Source organism: Pongo pygmaeus, chromosome 1 (assembly GCF_028885625.2).
Source record: "Pongo pygmaeus isolate AG05252 chromosome 1, NHGRI_mPonPyg2-v2.0_pri, whole genome shotgun sequence".
Lineage (NCBI taxonomy): Eukaryota > Metazoa > Chordata > Mammalia > Primates > Hominidae > Pongo > Pongo pygmaeus.
This window is the reverse complement of record NC_072373.2, coordinates 188,058,216-188,079,133: the sequence shown is the minus strand read 5'-3', so window position 1 is coordinate 188,079,133 and position 20,918 is coordinate 188,058,216. Positions and strand designations below refer to the sequence as shown.

Genomic DNA, 20,918 nt, shown 5'->3' with positions numbered 1-20,918 from the left:
TGTAAAGGAAATTTATCTTTAAAAAATGTGGGGTTTTTTTTGCTGCTACATGAAAAAGGCAAGAAAAAATGTTTTTAAATGACACTTTGGCATATAAACTCTAAAATATAATGGTCTCTCTTTCAAATTCATAAATTGTATTTTTAGTTATCCCAGAGCATTAAAAAACCTATTATTGATGCTAAGCAATATGCTAATAGGTGCTTGGTTTATAAGAGACTTCTATTTTGTTTTGCAGTGTTATTCATGAATCTAGCCACACTGTGGAGAAACTAGGTGCACTCACAATGCTGTTGGGAGTATAAATTGGTCTAATACCTGTGGAGGCAGTTTGGCATTATCTATCAAACAAACAAATACTCATAACCTTTGCCCTAGTAAATCTACATCTTATAATTTAATCTGCAGACATTGTTTGTAATAATATTGTTTATAATAGCAAAAGATTGGAATCAGCTTAAATGTTCACCAGTAGAGCATTGGTTAGATAAGTTATGGTATACCCTTGCAGTGGAGTGGTATGCAACTATGAAAGAGAAGACAACTCAATATGTGCATATAATATGGAAAAATGACCAAATGTGTATTGCTATAAAAAAGTAAGGTGCCTAATTATATATGGTATAGTATGTCATTGTTTGTGTAAAATTTATATGTATGGGGGATAACTATATAATATGTGTTTATATATGCATACATAAATCTCTGGAGGGATACATAAGAAATTAAAAACCATGGTTACCTATTCAGTGGAGGAAAATTTGGAGGAAGCAGGAGAGGGATGGGAAGGAGACTTTCCACTATATAGCTTCTTTTTTTTTTTTTTTTTTTTTTGAGACAGGGTCTCACTCTGTCACGCCACGCAGGCTGGAGTGCAGTGGCACAATCATTGACTCACTGTAACCTCAGCTTCCCTGGGCTCAGGCGATTCCCGCCATCTCAGCCTCCTGAGTAGCTGGGACTACAGGTACTCACCACCATGCCCAGCTGATTTTTGTATTTTTTTGTAAATATAGGGTTTTACCATGTTGCCCAGGCTGGTCTCGATCTCCTGAGGCTCAAGCGATTCACCCAGCTCAGCCTCCCACAGTTCTAGGATTACAGGCATGAGCCAGTATGTCTGGCCTGTAGCCTCTTTTATATACACACATTGAATTATATGAATGCATTACGTACTGCAAAAATTAAACAATTTATTTTAAAATTAAATCTAGCTACTCTTTTTACGTCAGGTCAGATTAATATGTTAGCACTGCTATGTTTGCTATTTATATGTTATTCCCCTAATTTGAAAAAAGGTCACACTCTTCTTAATGCTTTACTTGTAAACGTTTTTTCATTCAAGATTTTGGACCTGCAGCGGAAATTAGAACATGCTCATAAAGTCTGTCTCACAGACACTTGTATTTCAGAGAAGCAGCAGCTAGAGGAAAAGATAAAAGAAGCAACAGAAAATGAAGCTAAAGTAAAGCAACAATATCAAGAAGAACAACAGAAGAGGTAAGAGGAGCAGAGATCTCAGTTTCCTGTGGATTTAGCCATGACTGAGTTAATCAGCAATATCGATTTTTTCTAACAGAATATCAGAGAGTATTTCTGCTCTGTCCCCACTGAAGTAAACTCAGCCACACACAATTCCTGATATACTGCACTTACCACACTGTATTCTAATTGTTTATTTGCTAGTTTACCTCTGGCGCTAGAGTGTGAGATTTTTAAAGGCAGAGATTATTTCTTCTGGTTCTGGGGCACACCTAGTGGTAACAGTAAATATTCTTGACTGACTTGCCTATGAAATACTCTGGAATTTGCTCTGACATGTAGTCTGACAAAATTCAAACTACAATGAAGTTGATATTTTGTACAAGGGGACTTCAGAGAGTTTGTGGAAAAATTGAATTGAAAGATAAAATAAAAAATATATTGGCCAGGTGCAGTGGCTCACACCTGTAATCCCAGCACTTTGGGATGCAGAAGCAGGAGGATCACTTGAGCCTAGGAGTTTGAGACCAGCCTGGGCAACGTAGTGAGTCCTTGTCTCTACCAAAAAAAAAAAAAAAAAAAATCATCCCTCTCCCTCTCCCTCTCCCTTTTTCGGTCTCCCTCTGTTGCCGAAGCTGGACTGTACTGCGGTGATCTCGGCTCACTGCAACCTCCCTGCCTCGGGCTCCTGTGATTCTACTGCCTCCGCCTGCCGAGTGCCTGGGATTGCAGGCGCACGCCGCCACACCTGACTGGTTTTTGTATTTTTGGTGGAGACGGGGTTTCCCCGTGTTGACCGGGCTGGTCTCCAGCTCCTGGCCTGGAGTGATCTGCCCGCCTCGGCCTCCCGAGGTGCTGGGATTGCAGACGGAGTCTCGCTCACTCAATGCTCAATGTTGCTCAGGCTGGAGTGCAGTGGCGTGATCTCGGCTCGCTACAACCTCCACCTCCCAACCGCCTGCCTTGGCCTCCTAAAGTGCTAAGATTACAGCCTCTGCCCCGCCGCCACCCCGTCTAGGAAGTGAGGAGTGTCTCTGCCTGGCCGCCCAACGTCTGGGAAGTGAGGAGCGCCTCTGCCCGGCCGCCCCGTCTGGGAAGTGAGGAGCACCTCTGCCTGGCCGCCCCGTCTGGGAAGTGAGGAGCGCCTCTGCCCGGCTGCCACCCCGTCTGGGAGGTGAGGAGCGCCTCTGCCCGGCCGCCACCCCGTCTGGGAAGCGAGGATTGCCTCTGCCTGGCCGCCCCGTCTGGGAGGTGAGGAGCGCCTCTGCCCGGCCGCCACCCCGTCTGGGAAGCGAGGATTGCCTCTGCCTGGCCGCCCCGTCTGGGAGGTGAGGAGCGCCTCTGCCCGGCCGCCCCGTCTGGGAAGTGAGGAGCGCCTCTGCCCGGCCGCCCCGTCTGGGATGTGAGGAGCGCCTCTGCCCGGCCGCCCCATCTGGGAGATGAGGAGCGCCTCTGCCCGGCCGCCCAACGTCTGGGAATTGAGGAGCGCCTCTGCCCGGCCGCCCCGTCTGGGAAGTGAGGAGCACCTCTGCCTGGCCGCCCCGTCTGGGAAGTGAGGAGCGCCTCTGCCCGGCCGCCACCCCGTCTGGGAAGCGAGGATTGCCTCTGCCTGGCCGCCCCGTCTGGGAGGTGAGGAGCACCTCTGCCCGGCCGCCACCCTGTCTGGGAAGCGAGGATTGCCTCTGCCTGGCCGCCCCGTCTGGGAGGTGAGGAGCGCCTCTGCCCGGCCGCCCCGTCTGGGAAGTGAGGAGCGCCTCTGCCCGGCCGCCCGGTCTGGGAAGTGAGGAGCGCCTCTGCCCGGCCGCCCCGTCTGGGAAGTGAGGAGCGCCTCTGCCCGGCCGCTACCCGTCTGGGAGGAAGTGAGGAGCGCCTCTGCCTGGCCGCCCCGTCTGGGAGGAAGTGAGGAGCACCTCTGCCTGGCCGCTCCGTCTGGGAAGTGAGGAGCACCTCTGCTCCGCTGCCCCGTCTGGGAGGTGAGGAGTGCCTCTGCCCGGCCGCCACCCTGTCTGGGAGGAAGTGAGGAGCGCCTCTGCCCGGCCACCCCGTCTGGGAAGTGAGGAGCGCCTCTGCCCGGCCGCCCATTGTCTGGGAGGTGAGGAGCGCCTCTGCCCGGCCACCCCGTCTGGGAGATGAGGAGGACCTCTGCCCGGCCGCCCCGTCTGGGATGTGAGGAGCGCCTCTGCCCGGCCACCCCGCCTGGGAAGTGAGGAGCACCTCTGCCCGGCCGCCCCGTCTGGGAAGTGAGGAGCACCTCTGCTCCGCTGCCCCGTCTGGGAGGTGAGGAGCGCCTCTGCCTGGCTGCCACCCCGTCTAGGAGGAAGTGAGGAGCGCCTCTGCCCGGCCACCCCGTCTGGGAGGTGAGGAGCGTCTCTGCCCAGCCACCCCATCTGGGAAGTGAGGAGCGCCTCTGCCCCGCCGCCTTGTCTGGGAGGTGAGGAGCGCCTCTACCTGGCTGCCCATCGTCTGGGATGTGAGGAGCGCCTCTGCCCGGCCGCCCCGTCTGGGAGGTGAGGAGCGCCTCTACCTGGCTGCCCATCGTCTGGGATGTGAGGAGCGCCTCTGCCCGGCCTCCCCGTCTGGGAAGTGAGGAGCGCCTCTGCCCGGCCACCCTGTCTGGGAGGTGAGGAGCACCTCTGCCCGGCCGCCCCGTCTGGGAAGTGAGGAGCGCCTCTGCCCGGCCGCCCCGTCTGGGAAGTGAGGAGCGCCTCTGCCCGGCCGCCCCGTCTGGGAAGTGAGGAGCGCCTCTGCCCAGCCGCCCTGTCTGGGAGGTGTACCCAGCAGCTCCGAAGAGACAGCGACCATCGGGAGTGGGCCATGAGGACGATGGCGGTTTTGTTGAAAAGAAGGGGGGGAAATGTGGGAAAAAGAAAGGAGAGATCAGATTGTTGCTGTGTCTGTGTAGAAAGAGGTGGGCATAGGAGACTCCATTTTGTTCTGACTAGGAGAAATTCTTCTGCCTTGGGATGCTTTGATCTATGGCCTTTCCCCCAGCCCCGTGCTCTCTGAAACATGTGCTGTGTCAACTCAGGGTTAAATGGATTAAGGGCGGTGCAAGATGTGCTTTGTTAAACAGATGCTTGAAGGCAGCATGCTCTTTGAGAGTCATCACCACTCCCTAATCTCAAGTACCCAGGGACACAGACACTGCGGCCGCAGGGACCTCTGCCTAGGAAAACCAGAGACCTTTGTTCATGTGTTTATCTCCTGACCTTCTCTCCACTATCATCCTATGACCCTGCCATATCCCCCTCTCCGAGAAACACCCAGGAATGATCAATAAATACTTAATAAAAAAAATCATCCAGGCATGACAGTGCACTCCTGTAGTCCCAGCTACTCAGGAGGCTGAGGCAGGAGGATCACTTGAGCCCAGGAGTTTGAGGCTGCAGTGAGCCATGATTGAAACACTGCACTCTGGACTGGGTGGCAGAATGAGACCCTGTCTCAAAAAACAACTTTATTTCTCAACATAAGCTCCATCAAGGTCAAGGCACTTTTGTAAGTGATGATGCACGCCATTTAGTCCATCCCTAAAGAACTGAGTGAGAATCCTGGGAGTTTAACCATATCATTGCAGTCTTTTGTACATTATTAACTGAAGAGAAATGGGTGCCCTTTAAATATTTTTTAAGATTGGGAAACAAAAAGAAGTCAGAAGGAGCCAAATCAGGACTGTAAGGTGGATGCCTAATAGTTTCCCATCAAAACTCTTGGAAAATTGCCCTTGTTTGATAAGGGGAATGAGTAGGAGCATTGTCATGGTAGAGAAGGACTCTGGTGAAGCTTTCCCAGGGATTTTTTAAAATAAAGCTTTCTCAAAACACTCTCATAATAAACAGGTTATCATTTGGCTTTCTAGAAAGTCAATAAGCAAAATCCTTTGAGCATCACAAAAAACTGTTGACATGACCTCTGCTCTTGACTGGTCCACTTTTGCTGTGACTGGGCCACTTCCTCCTCTTGGTAGCCATTTCTTTGATTGTGCTTTGTCTTCAGTATCATATTGGTAAAGCCATGTTTCTTTTCCTGTTACAATTCTTCAAAGAAATGCTTCAGGATCTTCATCCCACTTGTGTAAAATTCCTATTGAAAGCTTTGCTCCTGTCTGTAGCTAATCTGAATGCAACAGTTTTGGCACCCATCAAGTGGAAAGTTTGCTAAACTTTAATTTCTCTGTCAGAATTGTGGTAAGCTGAATCAATTGAGATGTCTATGATATTGGCTATTGTTTCTGCTTCTAATTATCAGTCTTCAATTAGGGCACAAAAAAATATTTTTTTTTCTTTGTAAATTGGTGTGGATGGTCTGTCACTGTGGGCCTCATCTTCAACATCATCTCATCCCTTCTTAAAATGACTTATCCATTAGTAAACTGCTGATTTCTTTGGGCTATTGTCTCTTTAAACTTTTCATTAAAGCATCAATGACTTCAGCATTCTTCCACCTTAGTTTCACCATAAATTTGATGTTTGTTCTTGCTTAGTGTCCTTATGTCTAAAGTGGGAATTGTAATGTCAGTTCTATACATCTTTTGTGAAGATTTGCTAAGAAGAAATATGTATGCACTATTTAAACTAAGTGTAGGAAAATAAAATATATAGGGAAATTCTTCTACCAAAAGGGGACTCTATAGTATATATTGTTTCATAATCTGGAAGAAAGTAACCCTGATTTAAATAGTTAGATTGTAACCTACTTTTTCACTTAAAATATTACGATCTGTTTATCTGACATTACATTTTTTTCTAGAATATTCTTTTAATGATATGTCACATTTTATTTAATAAATCCTTTATTATTGAACATTTAGATTTTTCCCAGTTTCTTCTATTTCAGTGACATAATATATATCCTGACACATAATAAGCACTTCTACCAGGAAATAGAATCAGTAGGAATATATATTTAATAAAAGCCTTATTACAGGGACTTGGTCTTATGCAATTGTGGGAACAGGTTATGCAGTCTGTATGGCGTCATCTTTGCATCTTATGCTAGAGCTTGAAGTCTGCAGGACTTCAAACAATCAGGAAATGAAGTTGAATGTAAAGTGGGAGAGCAACAAGGTGGAAACCATGAAGATGGACTGGAACCCATGTCAGTTCTTGCTGCCTCTAACCTTGATAAAGTGTAGGTATCCTACAGGAGAAACTGGCACCCTTCATCAAGGAGCTAAATAGACATCTGGCCCAGGAGATGGAAAATGTGAAGGAGGATTCAAGGGAAGGTGGAGCAGTTGTAGGCCTGGCTGTTGCATCATGCCAAGGTGAGCAGGAGATATCTAGCAGTGTTTATAAACTATAAAAGTGCCTGCTCCAACCTTCCACCTGGAAAAACCAAAATGTTTCAATTCTGTTCTCTAAATCTTACACAAATATTATCTCCTGTGGCCCACTATAACCAGAAACTTACACAGAAGGAATTCTGGGAAACTAGACAAGTCAAAATGTTACAAAGCTACTCTATTAAAAATATATTTGTTAAACTATAGTTAATTTTATTTAGTTTAAATTAGGCCTGGCACCAGTGGCTCACACCTGTAATCCCAGCACGTTAGGAGGCTGAGGCAGGCAGATCACTTGAGGTCAGGAGTTTGAGATCAGCCTGGCCAACATGGTGAAACCCCATCTTTACTAAAAATACAAAAATTAGCCAAGCATGGTGGCAGACACATGTTAACCCCAGCTACTTGGGAGGCTGAGGCAAGAAAATTGCTTAAACCCAGGAGGCAGAGGTTGCAGTGAGCCAAGATCGCGCCACTGCACTCTAACGTGGGCAACAGGGCAGGCTAAACAGGTGAGAATCCATCTCAAAAAAGAGAAAGTGTTGTTGTTATTATAATATTGGATGTTATTGTTGTTACTATTGTTGTCATTATCATCATAATCTTCTCAGTAAGATGAAAAAAGTTCATTTGGCCAGAACAAAATGTTTAGAGACAAGGAAAGTGGCAAGAAAATGAGGCTAGAAAGGTAAGCTAGACCTAGGTCATGTAGAACTTAACAGACCACACTGAGTTTGAACCTGTTCATGAAGGTATTGGTCTGTGGTTTTCCTATCACATAATATCTGTATCTGGTTTTGGTATTAGGGTAATGTTTGTCTCAAAAAATTACTTAGGAAGTGTCCCCTCTCCTTCAATTTTTTTTGGAAGAGATTGCAGAGAACTGGTATCATTTCTTTCTTAAATGTTTGGTAGAATTCACCATGAAATCATCTGGGCCTAGTGCTTTATTTTTTGGAAGGTAATTAATTATTGATTCAATTTCTTTAGCAGATATAGGCCAACTGAGATTATCTATTTCTCCTTGTGTGAGCTTTCGTAGTTTGTGTCTTTCAAAGAATCAGTCCATATAATGTAAGTTATCATATTTGTAGGCAGAGTTGTTCATAATATTCCTTTATTATCCTTTTAATGTCCATGGAGTTACTATTGGTGGCCCCTCTTTCATTTTGATATTTTAAAAAAATGTTTTATTTGTAAAATAGAGATGAGGCTTTGCTGTGTTGCCCAGGCTGGTCTCAAGTTCCTGCATTCAAGTGATACTCCTGCCTCAGCCTCCCAAAGTGCTGGGATTATAGATGTGAGCCATTGTGCCTGGCCACATTTTTTATGTTATTAATATTTGTCTTCTCTATTTATTAGTTAGCCTGGCTAGAGGTTTATCTATTTTATTCATCTTTTCAAAGAAGGAACTTTTGGTTTCATTGATTTTTCTCTATTGTTTTCTTGTTTTCAATCCCATTGACTAATACTCTCATTTTTACTATTTCTTTGCTTCTGCTTGCTTTAGGCTTATAATGTTCTTCTTTCTCTAGTTTCCTAAGGTGAAAGCTTAGATTACTGATTTTAGATTTTTCTTCCTTTATAATATATGCATGTAATACTACAAGTTTTCTGCTATGTTGTATCCTATAAATTTTGTAAGTTGTATTTCGTTTTAATTTAGTTCAAAATATTTTTAATTTATTGAGACCTCCTTTTTGACTCATGTATTATTTAGAAGTGTGTTGTTTATCCCAAATATTTAGAATTTTCCATCTCTCTTTTTCTTATTGATTTATGGTTTCATAATATCAGTTTAAACAGTTGTATGACATTCTGTTACATAAATATATCATACTTTATGTAATACTTACATCTTTTAGACTTTTTTGCTATTATAAAGCTATAATAAATATCTTTATACATAAGACTTTGCAACTGCAATGAAGTATGATGAAGTGTGGTAAGTGTTATACTAAAGAAGGTTTAGGTTGCCATGATAGTACATAACACGGCTACCTATGGAGTGAGGGAGCTTAAGAAAGACTTCCTCAAAGAAAGTGATTTAAGTTGAGAAGGAAGTAGTTGGTATCAAGAAGCTAAATAGAGAATAGTATGGAGGACCACTTTGAGGAAGTGAAAAAGTTCATTGGCTGAAAGAAAATGAGGTTAGGGACAGTGGTGAGAAAATGAGATGAGGAGGTGAGGTAGGTCTAGCTCATTCAGAACCTTAGATTTTGTTTGTTTGTTTGTTTGTCTAGAGTCAGGGATCTTGCTTTGTTGCCCAGGCTGGAATACAGGCACAATCATGACTCACTGCAGCCCTGAACTCTTGGGCTCAGATGATCCTCCTGCCTCCACCTACTGAGTAGCTAGGACTATAGGCATGCCCAACATGCCCAGCTAATTAAAAAAAAAATTTAGAGACAGGATCTCCCTATGTTGCTCAGGTTGTTTTAGAACTCCTGGCCTCAGGTGATCCTCCAGCCTCAGACTCCCAAAGTGTTAGGAGGTGTGAGCCATAGTGCCACAGATCCTCATGAGCCACAGTGCCCAGCTCTTGTGAGCCACAGTGCCCATTTCTCATGCAGAATATATCAAGCCATGGTGAACAGTTTGGACTTTACCTTAAGAGTATGGGGGTTCGTGAATCAAGGAACAGAAGAAATATATATATAAGAAAAAGTAATGGGGAGCCACTATAGGATTTTAAGCAGAGGAAGTTATGTGATTAGTTTGCAATTTAGAAAGAACACTCTGACTACTAAAAGAGGCCCAGGCTGCAGAGAATGCAGGGAGTCTTATCAGTACACCAATTTCTTAATTTTATTCATTGGCAGACCTGGTTTGTTAGTCTTTTATTTTTCAAACTCTTTATCAATTAACTTCTCGCATATTCTTGAGTTGCTCTTTTAATTTTGACTTCCGACTTTGCTTTTCTTCTTTTTGTAGAGATGGAGTCTCACTCTGTCACCCAGGCTGCAGTGCAGTGGTGCGATCACAGTTCACTGCAGCCTTGACCTCCCAGGCTCAAGCACTTCTCCCACCTCGGCCTCCTGAGTAGCTGGGACTACAGGTGCATGCCACCATGCCTGTCTAATTTTTAAAAAATTTTTTATAGAGACGAGTTCTCACTATGTTGCCCAGGCTGCTTCTGAACTTTTGGGCTCAAGCAATCCTCCCACCTTGGCCTCCCAAAGTGCTGGGATTATAGATGTGAGCCACCATGTCCAGCCAACTTCCTATTTTCCAATTCTAGTTTTCAGCTCTCAAATTTTACTGCCAATAACTCAAGTGTTTTTAGTTTCAGTGGATCAAAACTTTTCTTTTAGTTTCAAGTCTTATCTCTTAGTCTGGAAATTGAGAGTGGAACCAAAAAGAAGTAGGCCATAATAGCAGGTATACAGTGAATCAGATGAAGGAGAGATGAAAGAGAGGATATTGCTGTAGAAGTGGATATGAATGGTAGAAAATTAGCTATAGCAGTCCTTGGAGAGTCTGCACTTACATCCAAGAAACATAAGGAGAAGAACTAGAGGTGGAGAGATGTGAGCCCATGTCTCAAATATAATTGTCCCCCAATAACCTGTTGATTTCTCAGAATACTGAAGTTAGAGAAAGCAAACTTAATTGTCTAATGTCAGGATTTTACTGCCCTAGCATGCAGGTGAGACTTTTGCCCACCAGTACTATTTCATTGTCATCATCACAGTCTTCAAGATGAATCTCCTAAGTCCAGAGAACCTTGGTCTGAAATCCTCAGAAAACTCTTTCCACAAACTGTACTCTATTACTGAAATGCCAGGGGTTTGGTCTAGGTCCCATTGCTTAGTGCACAGAAAGCCAATTACTGAGACAATGAGTATTGCCAGGGTAAAAGGCTTTATTAGGGTGCCACAGTTGAGGAGAATGGGAGATCAGTCTCAAATCTATCTCCCTGACCAACTAAAATTTGGGGGGTTATAGCAGGGAAGGAATGTAAAACAGGAATTAGTGAGGGGTAAGGAACCAATCATGAGGAATGAGGCATCTCATTTTCTGGATGCTACGATCTGGTGAATTTTAGTTTCTTGCCTGAGGGTCAGTCTCCTGAGGGAGGAACTCAGATATAAATTTCAAGTTTTAAGACTGGGAGGGTACATTTCTACTTTGTTTAAAAAACTGTAAGTGTAATTTCTATGGGACAGTTGGGCTGGTTTCATGATGAGACTGAAAGAGCAAAGTGCTAATGGCCTTTGTAGGGGTGGAGGGAAAATTTCCCCTCCCCTACTGAAGGTTTTCTGAAAAGTCAACTGACAAAAGACAGATTAATAGGAGAAAAAGCAAACACAATTTTATTAACGTGGGGTGGGGAATATCAAGTATGATGACCCAATGTCTAAGTGTGTTGCAGAAGCTCATATACCCGTTTCCAGGGGAGAGGGAGATGAGGAATGTAGACAATTCCAACGGACAGTAACTCATTAGGGAGAGTGAAGGGACCCTGGAGACAAAAATTAATTCATAAATTATTCACCTGGGAATTTGAATGAGTTTAAGAGATAACCGTTGTCTTGTGAAAAGGGCTGTGGAGGTGTTGTTACATTCCTCAGTCTTCTTTTCTGAAGATCCATAAATAATGCAATTTCAGGGAGGGGATGGGTATAATTGTTCTCCTTGGTAAGTCCAGTCTTCATGCAGATAAGAGAAAAGCCTCTTCTAACATCTGCTGATCTCTAAGGGCCTTTCATTCAAAATATTTAGTATACCAGGGTACCATATTTGAGGTAAAATTCTCTGAGTTCCTTTACCCTCTTTTGGAAAATGGTAAATTTTCTCATAAAATGCAGGCTCATTTATGATTCATTTATAGCAGTGTTAATGTGTGCTTATTATTATCAATAGTGCTTGTAACTAACGTTACCTTAAACCCAGAAGATGAAGGGCTCAACTCGTAAAGCAGTAAGGAAGAAAGAATATGGGATTCAGGATTCAAGCCCTACCTCCACCTTGTCTTAACTGTTCTCTCTACCACAACTTCCTCATCTCTGAAATAAGGACAACTACTTTTTCCTCATAGGGTCATTTTGTTGAGTGAGTGAGAGAAGTAAGGAAAGCTTCTATCACAAAAGAGGTTCCCTGTGTTGGTCCCTTTAGCTTATAGACGCATACCCTACTTCATTGAACCAAAAAAAAAAAAAAAAATCCCTTGTGGTGCCATAAAAATTTTAGGTCTGAATTTCATTTGCAATTCATGGTGTGATTTAATGTACATTAATTGCCCTCAGGAAACTTCTATATCAGAACGTAGATGAGTTACACAGGCAAGTGAGAACCTTACAAGATAAAGAAAATCTACTGGAAATGACCTGTTCTCAGCAACAATCCAGAATTCAGCAACAGGAGGCCCTACTTAAACAACTGGAAAATGAAAAAAGAAAATATGATGAGGTAAGAAAGTAAATAGACATGCTTCTCAGTTTTCCTATTCCAATTAGTAACAGCTAATTATTATTGAGTGCCTAGCACTTTACTAAACGTAATCGTTTAGTCAGGGTTCAGTCAGGAAAGTAGAATCTACTCTAGGTATTTCAAGCAAGAAGAGATTTAACACAGGGAATAAGAGCTTACAAAACAGTTGGAAGGGACCAGGGGAGAGTAGAGTCAGAAAGGACTGCTGCTAGCTTTCAATAAATCCAGAAGTTCAGAAATCACAGAGAAGCCACCTCCTGCAATGTCAAAGTGGAGAATTTGCAGGAACTCTCCTGAAGCTCCTACAAATGTCTCATCTGTTGTCTGCCCTTTTATCCATCTGCTAGTGCTAAAGAACTGTTGGGGGGAAAGACAAACAAACCTGTTTCTTCTTTCTATACTTGTACAACTCTCAATACTTCACTTCTGATATAGTTTGGATGATTCTCCTCTCCAAATCTCATGCTGAAATGTAATCCCCATCATTGGAGGTGGGGCTTAGCGGGAGGTGGTTTGGTCATGGGGGTGGGTCCCTCATAAATGGCTTGATGCTGTCCTCATGATAATAAATTATCGCGAGATCTAGATGTTTAAAAGTGTGTGGCACCTCTCCGCTCTCTCTTGCTCCCACTCTCACCGTGTGACATGTCTGCTCCCATTTCGCCCACCACCATGATTGCTAGCTTCCTGAGGCCCTCACCAGAAGCTGAGCAGATGCCGATACCATGCTTCCTGTATAGTCTGCATATCTGTAAGCCAATTAAACTTCTTTTCTTTATAAATTACCCAGTCTCAGGTATTTCTTTATAGCAGTGCAAGAACAGCTTGACACAGAAAATTGGTACCAAGAAGCAGAGCATTGCTAAAAAAGATACCTGAAAATGTGGAAGCAACTTTGGAACTGGGTAACAGGCAGAGATTGGAAGAGTTTGGAGGGCTCAGAAGAAGATAGGATGACCAGGAACAGTGGCTCACAACTGTAATTCCAGCGCTTGAGAGGCTGAGGTAGGAGGATTGCTTGAGGCCAGGAGTTCGAGACCAGCCTGGGCAACATAGTGAGCCCTTGTCTCAACAAAAAAATAAAAAATTAGCCAGATATGGTAGCATGGACCTGTAGTACCAGCTACTCAGGAGGCTGAGGTGGGAAGATCACTTGAGCTGGGAGGTCAGGGTTGCAATGAGCCATGATCATGCCACTACACTACAGCCTAGGTGACACAGCAAGACTCTGTCTCAAAAAAAAAAAAAAAAAAAAAAGAGGATGAAAGTTTGTAACTTCTTAGAGACTGGTTAAATTGTTGTGACCAAAATACTGATAGAAATATGGACAGCGAAGGCCAGCCTAGTGAGGTCTCAGATGGAAATGAGGAACTTATTGGGAACTGGAATAAACGTCACTCATGTTACACCCTAGCAAAGAACTCCTGCATTGTGTTCATGTACCAAGGATCTGTGGAAGTTTGAATTTAAGAGTGGTGATTTAGGGTCTCTGGCAGAAGAAATTTCTAAGCAGCAAAGCATTCAAGATGTGGCCTGACTCCTTGTAACAACCTGTGATCAGATATGGGAGCAAAGGAATGACTTAAAGTTGGAACTTATATTCAAAAGGGAAGCAGAGCACAAAAAATCAGCAAATTTGCAGCCTGGCCATGTGGCAGAGAAAGAATCCCAGCAGGGTATGGAGCAACTACTTGCTAGAGAAACTAGCATGACTAAATGGGAGCCAAGTGCTAATATCCAAGACTGGGAAAAAGGACTCAAAGGCAATCTCAGAGAACTTGGAGACAGCCCCTACCACCACAGGCCCACAGACGTAGGAGGAAAGAATGGTTTAGGGGGCCAGGCACTGGGTACCACTGCTCTGCTCAGCCTCAGGACACTGCTCCCTGAATCCCAGCTACTACAGCTCCAGCTGTGGCTCAAAGGACCTCAGATACAGCTCAGGCTGCCTGTCCAGAGGATGCAAGCCATAAGCCTTGGTGGTTTCCATGTGGTATTAAACCTATGGGCACATAGAATGCAAGAGTGAAGGAGGCTTGGCAGCTCCCACATAGATTTCAGATGATGTGGGAGATAGCCTGGGTGCCCAGGCAGAACCCTGCCACAGGGGCAGAGGCCTCACAGAGAAGTTCTAATAGGGCAGTGCTGAGGGGAAATGTGGGGCTGGAGTCCTCACACAGAGTCCCCACTGGGGCACTGCCTCGTGGAGCTATAAGAAGTGGGCCACTGCCCTCCAGACTCCAGAATGGTAGATCCACAGGCAGCTTGCATCCTGTACCTGGGAAAGCCTCACACACCCAACTCCAACCAGTGAGATCAGCCACAGGGGCTGCGGCCTGCAAAGCCACAGGAGAAGAGCTACCCAAGGCCTTGGGAGCCTACGCATTGCACCCTTGTGCCCTGGATGTGGGACATGGAGTCAAGGGAGAGTATTTTGGAGCTTTAAGATTTAATGACTGCCCTGCGGAGATTTAGACTTGCATGGGGCCTATTGACTCCTTCTTTTGGCTAATTTCTCCCTTTTGGAATTGTAATGTTTACCTAATGCCTGTACTGCCACTGTATCTTGGGAGTAAATGACTTATTTTGATTTTTACAGGCTCATAAGTGGAAGGAGATAAGTCTCAGAAGAGACTTAGGACTTTGGACTTGATGCTGGAATGAGTTAAGACTTTTGGGGACTATTGGTAGGGAATGATTGTATCTTGTAGTGTGAGAAAGACACGCAATTTGAGGGGTCATGGGTGGAATGATACGGTTTGGTTCTTTATCCCCTCCAAATCTCATCTTGAAATGTAATCCCTGTTGTTGGAGGTTGGGTCTGAGGGGAGGTGTTTGGGTCATTGGAGTGCATCCCTCATTAATGGCTTGGTGCTGTCCGCATAATGGTGAGTGTGCTCTTCATGAGATCTGGTTGTTTAAAAGTATGTAGCCAGGCATGGTAGCTCATGCCTATAATCCCAGCAGTTTGGGAGGCCAAGGCGTTTGAGCTTGACCTTGAACTTGAGCTCAGGAGTTTGAGACCAGCCTTGGCAACATGGAGAAATCCATCTGTACAAAAAAATACAAAAATTAATTGGGTGTGGTGGCATGCACCTGTAGTCTCAGCTATTCAGGAGGCTGAGGTGGGGAAGATGGCTTGAACCTGGGAGGCGGAATTTGCAGTGAGCTGAGATCACGCCATTGCACTCCAGCCTGGACAACAGAGCCAGACCCTGTCTCGAAAAATAAATAAATAAATAAAATTTAAAATATAAATAAATAAAGTATGTGACACCTCTCCCCATTCTCTTGCTCCTCTCACCGTATGACATGTCTGCTCCCACTTCACCTACCATCATGATTGTGAGCTTCCTGAGGCCCTCACCAGAAGCTGAGCAGATGCTGGCACCATGCTTTCTGTATAGCCGGCAGAACCGTGAGCCAATTAAACTTCTTTTCTCTATAAATTACCCAGTCTCGGGTATTCCTTTATAGCAATGCAAAAATGGCCAAATACAACTTCTGACACCAGTTATCTGAGTTTTTCCCCGTACTAAGCAATTCTCCAATTCTTTGTGGACACCAACTGGATGTACAAAAATGTAAGTCAGTCTGACACTATCTACCTGAAGATAGCATCAGATCCCATGAGTTAAGCTCTCAGTCCCACAATACTGCCCCCATTCGACATGCCAATTGCAAGTCCAGGTTTTTGCTTATGCTTCTGACCAACCAGTTATAAATCAGAGGTCCCCACAACCCTCTCCTTGGGTTTGATCTTTTTCTAGGATGGCTCACAGAATTCAGGAAAACAGTTTGCTTACTGGATTACTGGCTGATTATAAAAGGGTACAACTCAGGAACAGCCAGATGGAAGAGATGCATAGGGCAAGGCATGCGGAAAGGGATGTGGAACTTCCATGACCTCTGATCACACCACCCTCCCAGGACCTCCACATATTCAGCAACCTAGAAGCTCCCCAAACCTTGTCCTTTTGGGGGTTTATGAAGGCTTCATTATGTAGGCATGATTGGTTAAATCATTAACTGTTAGTGGTTAACTCAACCTTTAGTCCCTCTCCCTTCCTGGGAAGTCTGGGTGAGTCTGAAATTTCCAACCCTGTAAACATATAGTGGTACCCCTGGCAACTTGCCCACATCCTGAGGCTACCCCAGAGTCTCCCCACCCCTCTGCCATCAGTCTTCTCATTAGTTTACAAAAAGACACTTACCACTTAAGAGATTCCAAGAGTTTTAGGAGCAGCGTGCCAGGAAATAAGACAAAGATCAAAATATGTATGTATTATGCCACAGTAACACAAGAAAAATTACTTTTCCTTCCCTTACGCTTTCCAAATTTGTGCAAGTTCCTCTCATCTGCAGAAACTACACTTGATCCCTGCTAGCAGAGGAGTCTGGAAAATGCAGTTTTCAGGCTTCCAAGCTCATGGCCCAGGGGAAAGCTTAGAAGAGTGGGGTCATGTTGAGTTCTAGCACAGTCCACTTCGGATACTCAGCATCCATACAAATGCTTTTACTTTGTGGCTTAACTTCTAAACTACAAGAAGAATATCGTGCTTCCACTTAATATGATGCACAATAATTCATATAAATAAAGACACACTGTCTCCATAAAAATAAAGAATACTCAAAGTCCAATCAGTGATTATTTTGGGGTGATGTTCATTTTACTTCAGTCTCAATCCACATGCGTGGATATACTATAACATTAAAACTTAATTATAGGCCAGGTGTGGTGGCTCACGACTGTAATCCCAACGATTTAGGAGGCTGAAGTGGGAGGATTGCTTGAGCTCAGGAGTTTGAGACCAGCCTTGGCAACATAGCAAGACCTTGTCTCTACAAAACAAAAATTTTTTTAATTAGCTGGGCCTGATGGTGTGCACCTGCAGCTCTAGCTACTTGGGAGGCTGAGGTGGGAGGATTGCTTGAGCCCAGGAGGTCAAGGCTTCAGTGAGCTGTGTTTGTGTCACTGCACTGCAGCCTGGGTGACAGAGTGAGACCTCAAGTGAAAAAATAAAAAGCTTGATTAGAAGCCAGGAACTTATAATTAAGCAAGTGCCTATAGTACTAGCTGCTTAGAAGCCTGAGGCAGAAGGATTGCTTGTGGCCAGAAGTTCAAGGCTCAGTATGCTATGATTGCATATGTGAATAGCCCCTGTATTCCTGTCTGGGCAACATAGCCAGACCTCATTTCTTAAATTAAAACATCATGGTCTTCTGCTCTGAATAAAATAAAAAAGAAATGAACATTTAAAAAATTAAAACAAAAAATTATAAAGTTAACTACCAGTAATACAATAGCACACATTTTGCTAATGGGTATTGGCATAAGAAGCCACTCCCAATTTCATCTCTTTGTCCCTTTTCATGTATTCTGGCTAGGGGAGAAATAGTATCATATATCAATCACAGTTAAAAGTTTATACATCATCTTGTAAGACAGCACCTCAAACCTATGAAGTGTTGTCACCTGGCCAACATCATAGCTAAGTCTTCCATAGGTAATTTCACTGTTTTTTTTTTCAGATTGGTTTTTCTGCATGATAGGATATACGGTAGAACCAATGAGTCATATGATTATATGAGCCATTATTTCACTTTTCTTACTATAAAATGATTTTCTTGGTCAGAAGCAATTTTTTTTTATTACTACAAGTCTAGATCTGAGTTATATATCATGATGAGAAATAAGGAATTTGGTAAGTCCACAAATGGTGGTCCTGGAAAAAGGGTTATGGACAGAAAAAGCAAATCCAGGCCGGGCGTGGTGGCTCACGCCTGCCATCCCAGCACTTTGGAAGCCCAAGGCGGGCGGATCACTTGAGGTCAGGAATTTGAGACCAGCCTGGCCAACATGGCGAAATCCCCTCTCTACTAAAAATACAAAAATTAGCCAGATGTGGTGGTGCATGCCTGTAATTCCAGCTACTTGGGAGGCTGAGGCAGGAGAATTGCTTGAGCCCGGGAGACGAAGGTTGCAGTGAGCTGAGATTGCACCACTGCATTCCAGCCTGGGCGACAGAGCAAGACTGTGTCTCAAAAAGAGAAAAAAAGAAAAAGAAAAAAGAAAAAGCAAATCCATATTTATAATAAGTGTCTAGTCCACTGAGAGCAAATTGTCATTCTATCCATGATATTGATGATAGAAAGGTAATGAACCTGCTACCAAGTTGCTTGCTGGTTCTCCCAGGAGATGGTGCCATATTACTTGCTCAGCATTTATATTGGGATCTTGGCATTTGGCAAATTAAGTGGATTAGCCTTAGTGACTCCCTGAAAAATATATATTCCTGCTACCATGCACCTTGTCCATGAGCCCACTAAGAAGGCAAATGGGTGCTAGAAAGAGGCTAAATGACATGTACAGAAAGCACTATTTGTTCCATCTGATTATTGAGAGGTGCCTCTGGTGCGAATGCAAAAACATGTGAAACAGACTTCTAGGTTCTGATCCAGCATGTAAGAAGCTTGGAAGTTGTCACTGTATCCTGACAACAAGTGAAATGCCAAACAAACTGAAAAATCAACACATTTCCCTAGATCCTTCAGAGAAGAGAGGTCACAGTCCAAACCACTACCCCGAAAATTAGAGATACCTATAGACAAATACAGACAATCACAACTTACTGGAGCAAAACCTTCATGAGGACCAGTGCCCAGGTATGGAAACCTGAACTGTAAATGATGAATTGCTGGAGGCTCAGTGTATCAAGTCTGAGAGAGAGAAACTCCAGAGGGACCCAGTCATTAGGGGACTTAGGCACATTTGTGAGTTTTACCTCCTGTGGCATACCAGGTTCTTATAGTGAATATCTGAGAAAAATCCTCTTTTGCTTCCAGCAGGCGGAGAAAAGGGGAACATTTGAAACTTCCTAACAGGGTCTGCTGGCAGGAGAAACTATTTAACCAGAGCCTAAGCTGCTGGGGTTTTGTCAGAGGCTAACAGACCTAGCGGAATAGAAATATCCAATTCCAGCCAACTCTAGCCATCTCATCCCACAAAAGGGAGGTGGGTGGAGAAAAAAAAGCTAGCACATGTGAAGTTCACAGTCCAGGGGCACAGGCTTACTAAAAGATTGTACCTAATCATAGAGCTATAGAATGCCACCCATCCACCCCAACACTTCACCACCACATCACTAACGGCCCATTTAACAGCAGTTTCCCCTACCCAGTGCATCATGTTTCACTATCAAGAAAAAAATTAGAAGACACACTAAAAGGCTAAAAAAAAAAACCAGTTTGAACAGACAGAGCAAGCATTAGAACCAGGCTCAGATACAGCAGTAATATTGAAATTATCAGACCAGAAATTTAAAATAACTATGATTAATGTGCTAAGGGCTCTAACGAATAACGTAGACCACCTGCAGGAAGAGATGGGTAATGCAAGCAGAGAGAGGGAAATCCTAAGAAAGAACCACATAGAAATTCCATTACAGTGTTTTTGATTTTTAAGTAAAGATCAAAAACACTGTAACACAAATGAATACCTTGTTGCGCTTATTAATAGACTGCATACAACTGAGGAAAGAGCCTCTGTCCTTGAGGACATCTGAATAGAAATCTACAAAACTGAAAAGCAAACAAATGCTAAAACAAACAAACAAAAACAACAGAATATCTAAGATCTGTGGGATAAATGTAAGGGGTATGATAGATACATATAGATACATATGGGAAATAACCAAAGGAGAAGAAATAGAGAAAGGAACAGAAGACATATTTGAAATAATAATCATGATTGAGAATTTCCTGAGATTAATGACAGACACCAAACCAGAGATCCAGGAAGCTCAGAGAACATCAAGCAGGACAAATGCCCAAAAAACTACATCTAGGCATAAAATTTTCAAATGACAGAAAATCAAAGAGAAAGAAAAATCCTGAAAGAGGAAAAAATAAACAACCTTAGTCAGAGAAGAACAAAGATAAGAATTACTTCCAGCTTTTCTTCAGAAACCATGCAAGCAAGAGAAGAGTGGAGTGAAATATTTAAAGTGTTGAGGCCAGGCACAGTGGTTCACACCTGTAATTTCAGCACTTTGAGAAACCGAGGCAGAAAGATCACCTGAGATCAGCCTGGGCAACATGGTGAAACCCCATCCCTACAAAAAAAAAAGTTCTTTAATTAACTGGGTATGGTGGTGCACACCTTTGGTCCCAGCTGAGTGGCCCTAGAGTTTATAATATACAACTAACCCAAGTCCACTTTCAAATAACACTATACCACTTCAGGAGGCTGAGGGAGGAGGATCACTTGAGCCCAGGAGGTCTAGGTGGCAGTGAGTTGTGATCATGTCACTGCATTCCAGCCTAGGGGACAAAGCAAGAACCTGCCTTAAAAAAAAATCACCAGGCACAGTGGCTCACACCTGTAATCCCAGCACTTTGGGAGGCTGAGGCGGGAGGATCACTTAAGGCCAGGAGTTCAAGACCAGCCTGAGCAACATAGTGAGACTCCAATCTCTACAAAAAATGAAAAAAAGAAAACCTTAGTCAGGTGTGGTGGAGCACCACCTGCAGTCCCAACTACTTGGGAGGTTGAGGTGGGAGGATCGCTTGAGCCCAGGAGTTCAAGGCTGCAGTAACCATGATTGCGCCACTGCATTCTGGCCTGTGAAGTAAATAAATACATAAATAGTAAAGTATTAAGAGAAAAAATTACCAACCTAGAATTCTGTACCTTGCAAAATTATCCTTCAAAGATGAG

At 43.8% G+C, this 20,918-nt stretch overlaps 1 protein-coding gene across 5 annotated transcripts in view; it reads left to right on the top strand.

The window, feature by feature from the left end:
- CCDC30 (coiled-coil domain containing 30) overlaps positions 1-20,918 on the top strand; it is a 190,591-nt gene that overhangs the window by 106,495 nt on the left and 63,178 nt on the right. For all 5 annotated transcript variants that reach the window (XM_054492312.2, XM_054492302.2, XM_054492297.2 and 2 more), the window contains 2 exons: positions 1,346-1,500; positions 12,016-12,178. In XM_054492312.2, coding sequence (XP_054348287.1) covers positions 1,346-1,500; positions 12,016-12,178 — 318 coding nt within the window. The remainder of the gene's footprint in view (positions 1-1,345; positions 1,501-12,015; positions 12,179-20,918) is intronic.